This window comes from Loa loa, assembly GCF_000183805.2.
Source record: "Loa loa unplaced genomic scaffold supercont3.159, whole genome shotgun sequence".
In the NCBI taxonomy this organism is placed as follows: Eukaryota; Metazoa; Nematoda; class Chromadorea; order Rhabditida; family Onchocercidae; genus Loa; species Loa loa.
The window spans coordinates 82,489-85,098 of NW_018108339.1; the positions used below are offsets into that span (position 1 = coordinate 82,489).

At 31.9% G+C, this 2,610-nt stretch overlaps 1 protein-coding gene across 1 annotated transcript; it reads right to left on the bottom strand.

The window, feature by feature from the left end:
- Positions 1 to 1,624: 1,624 nt before the first annotated feature.
- On the bottom strand, positions 1,625 to 2,148 carry LOAG_10188 (hypothetical protein; the record flags this gene model as incomplete). Its single annotated transcript, XM_003145715.2, has 2 exons — positions 1,625 to 1,888; positions 2,044 to 2,148. 2 exons carry the CDS (start codon positions 2,146 to 2,148, stop codon positions 1,625 to 1,627), a joined length of 369 nt encoding a protein of 122 aa, XP_003145763.2.
- Positions 2,149 to 2,610: the final 462 nt, after the last annotated feature.

Sequence of the window (2,610 nt, forward strand, 5' to 3'; positions counted from 1 at the left end):
GTAAACTATTTGTGGACAAGATTAATAACTAGGCTGAGTAATCTGGTATAGATATGACGTGATATCCACATTGATCTCGAAATATTCCTGTAATTCTTTCCCAATGGAATTATGGAATTCAGAAAAGAGATATTACTGCATTAAAACCAAGTTGAGATGCCCCGTTGTATTTTTCCTCCCTTTAAACTTTGCTATTTCCTGATTGTGCCAGTTCAATTTATCCATTCAATTATCCTATATGAACTGATGTAATGAAAAGACGAAATTTCTAAAAAAAGCGAAATGTTTTGGCCTGAATTCAAACAAAAACTGAAACATGTTTTGTTACTTTCTTTTTAGGTATTCGAAGGTAATCTTTGGTATATGAAAGCTAGGTGACAGCAAAATCATCATGAAAATCATTACCACCGTTTCATATAATTTAATCATTCCAAATTTTCAACAGTATGAAGTATCTTGTTTTCATTTTAGGGAATGGTATCATTTTAACGACTGGTAAAATCAGACAGATATTTTCAAAAATTTTTTTATTCCAAATTTGGATAAAATTAATAAATATTAGAAATGTCACGACATTTTCTTCACGGATCAATTATCAATTATTCAATACATATTGATTGACTGAGTAGAGCTAATATGGATCATTTTAAGGATATAAATTGACTTATAAATTTCCATTTCATTTATACATTATAGGAACGAGAACTACTATCCAAACAGTTACTGTAACATCCTTCAGACACTTGAAGAGCTTCAGATTCCTCCAGGTACGTCCCTCCATTTGTGCAATGGAATAATTTTGAAACTATCTGTCAAATTATGCCCTTAATGTATTGGTCAAGCAAGAAATATATGTTCTTGATTAGCCCAATAACTTCGTAAATATTATCAATGTTGTATTGTTTCAAAAAGTTGGTTACGTTTATTATTAACTAGGGAAAAGACATAAAAAAGCACGGTAACAGAAATATGTTGTTCTTATTTTTGTATTTTCAGACTTTATCTTCCTTCCAACGACCCATTTTTTAGCTTATTAATTAAGCCATTCATTAAATCAATTTTAATTGACGGAAAAGGCACTTTGAAATGATAAACATCAACAAATCATATCAGTTAACAGCAACACTTGACTGTATAAAGGAAATAAAAAACAAGAACCGATCTGTATATCATTCGCATATTGTTCCAAAGATTTATTCTATTTTTAACACGTACTGTCCTGCACGTTTAGCCTTTTTGGTAAAAAGTTTTAAGGAATTTTGAAGATGCGAGTTTAGAATTATTATACTTCAAGAAACTTGTTGTTATTTAATTCCCTATTCAGTACATCATTTCAATAATTCAACGAGTAATTGGTATCGAAATTAGTTAATCACTACTCTATTCATTTATTCCTTTCAATCCATGAGTTATCGATCACTATAGGTACTACAAATTATGACAAAGCCGTGGATGACTTTGATGACGATGCCCGCATAGACTTTCAATATATTTTTAGCATTGATTCAATTCACAATCTATTTATTAGTTTGACATAGAATAGAATGTTGAACAAAGTTTTGCATAATTTTTAAAATTTGAAGTTTGCATAATAATACAAAGACATTTGGAAAAAATGGGACAATTATCCATAATAATAATAGTAATAGGGAAAGTAACCGTAGGAATAAGGAGAGTAACCAAAGTATGGATAATAATAACCATATGAAGGATAATATGGGGAGCCTCTACCATACACTGACCCCAGAAGGAAACCCGCAAGAGCAGTTTGAAGTGCATTTAACCCCTGGTTAGAGGGAGTTTGAGGAGGTTGACTAGGTTGACTTGTGCGTCGATCACTTCCATCAAAAGTGACTGTCCGTATTGTGTTACCTCTGCCGGCCACTAACTTAAATTTATAATTAATTCTTATTGAAAAAAATGCGTTCATCAAAAGCGGGTAAAATGCACTGAAAGTTGATGCTTAAATGAACATTAATGCCTAATATATTAATATAATATGTTTAAGATTTGTTTGAAACAAATAAGAGGTATGAAACTTACCTGCTCACCTACGCCCATCCTATTAACGAATGAAACAGGATTAAAAGCCACCGCCTGTGCATTCGTTTCAATTGATAATACTGCACTGAAAATGAAAGAATACATTAACAGGCATGTGAACAGAATAATGATATGATAACAACAAGCAATTTAACTTACATTATCATTAAAGCAATCAAATATTTGGTGATAACGAGTGACAGCATAATAAACAATCCAAAATTCCTGCAAATACGATTGGCAGTGTACAATTACATTAAGGCTTACGTCTTCGTTTCGTTCTAGTTGATGGAAGTATTTGTTGATATCTGCCCAGCTGATGGTCCAGATGGCATTTATTCCTGCCACGGTTACAAATGATTACAGGTTATCAGACCAGTTATTAAACGGGAAAGATATTTAGTTTCCAAAAGAGAATGACCATTGCCAACTTTGCTATTATGGATTTAAGAAGTTGATTAAAGAGGAGAGGAAAAGGTGAAATAGACGATCGTGAGTGATACTACTTTACAAATCATTTATAACTTTGCGAGGAGACCTAACTCATCTTTATGACAGATTAAGTAA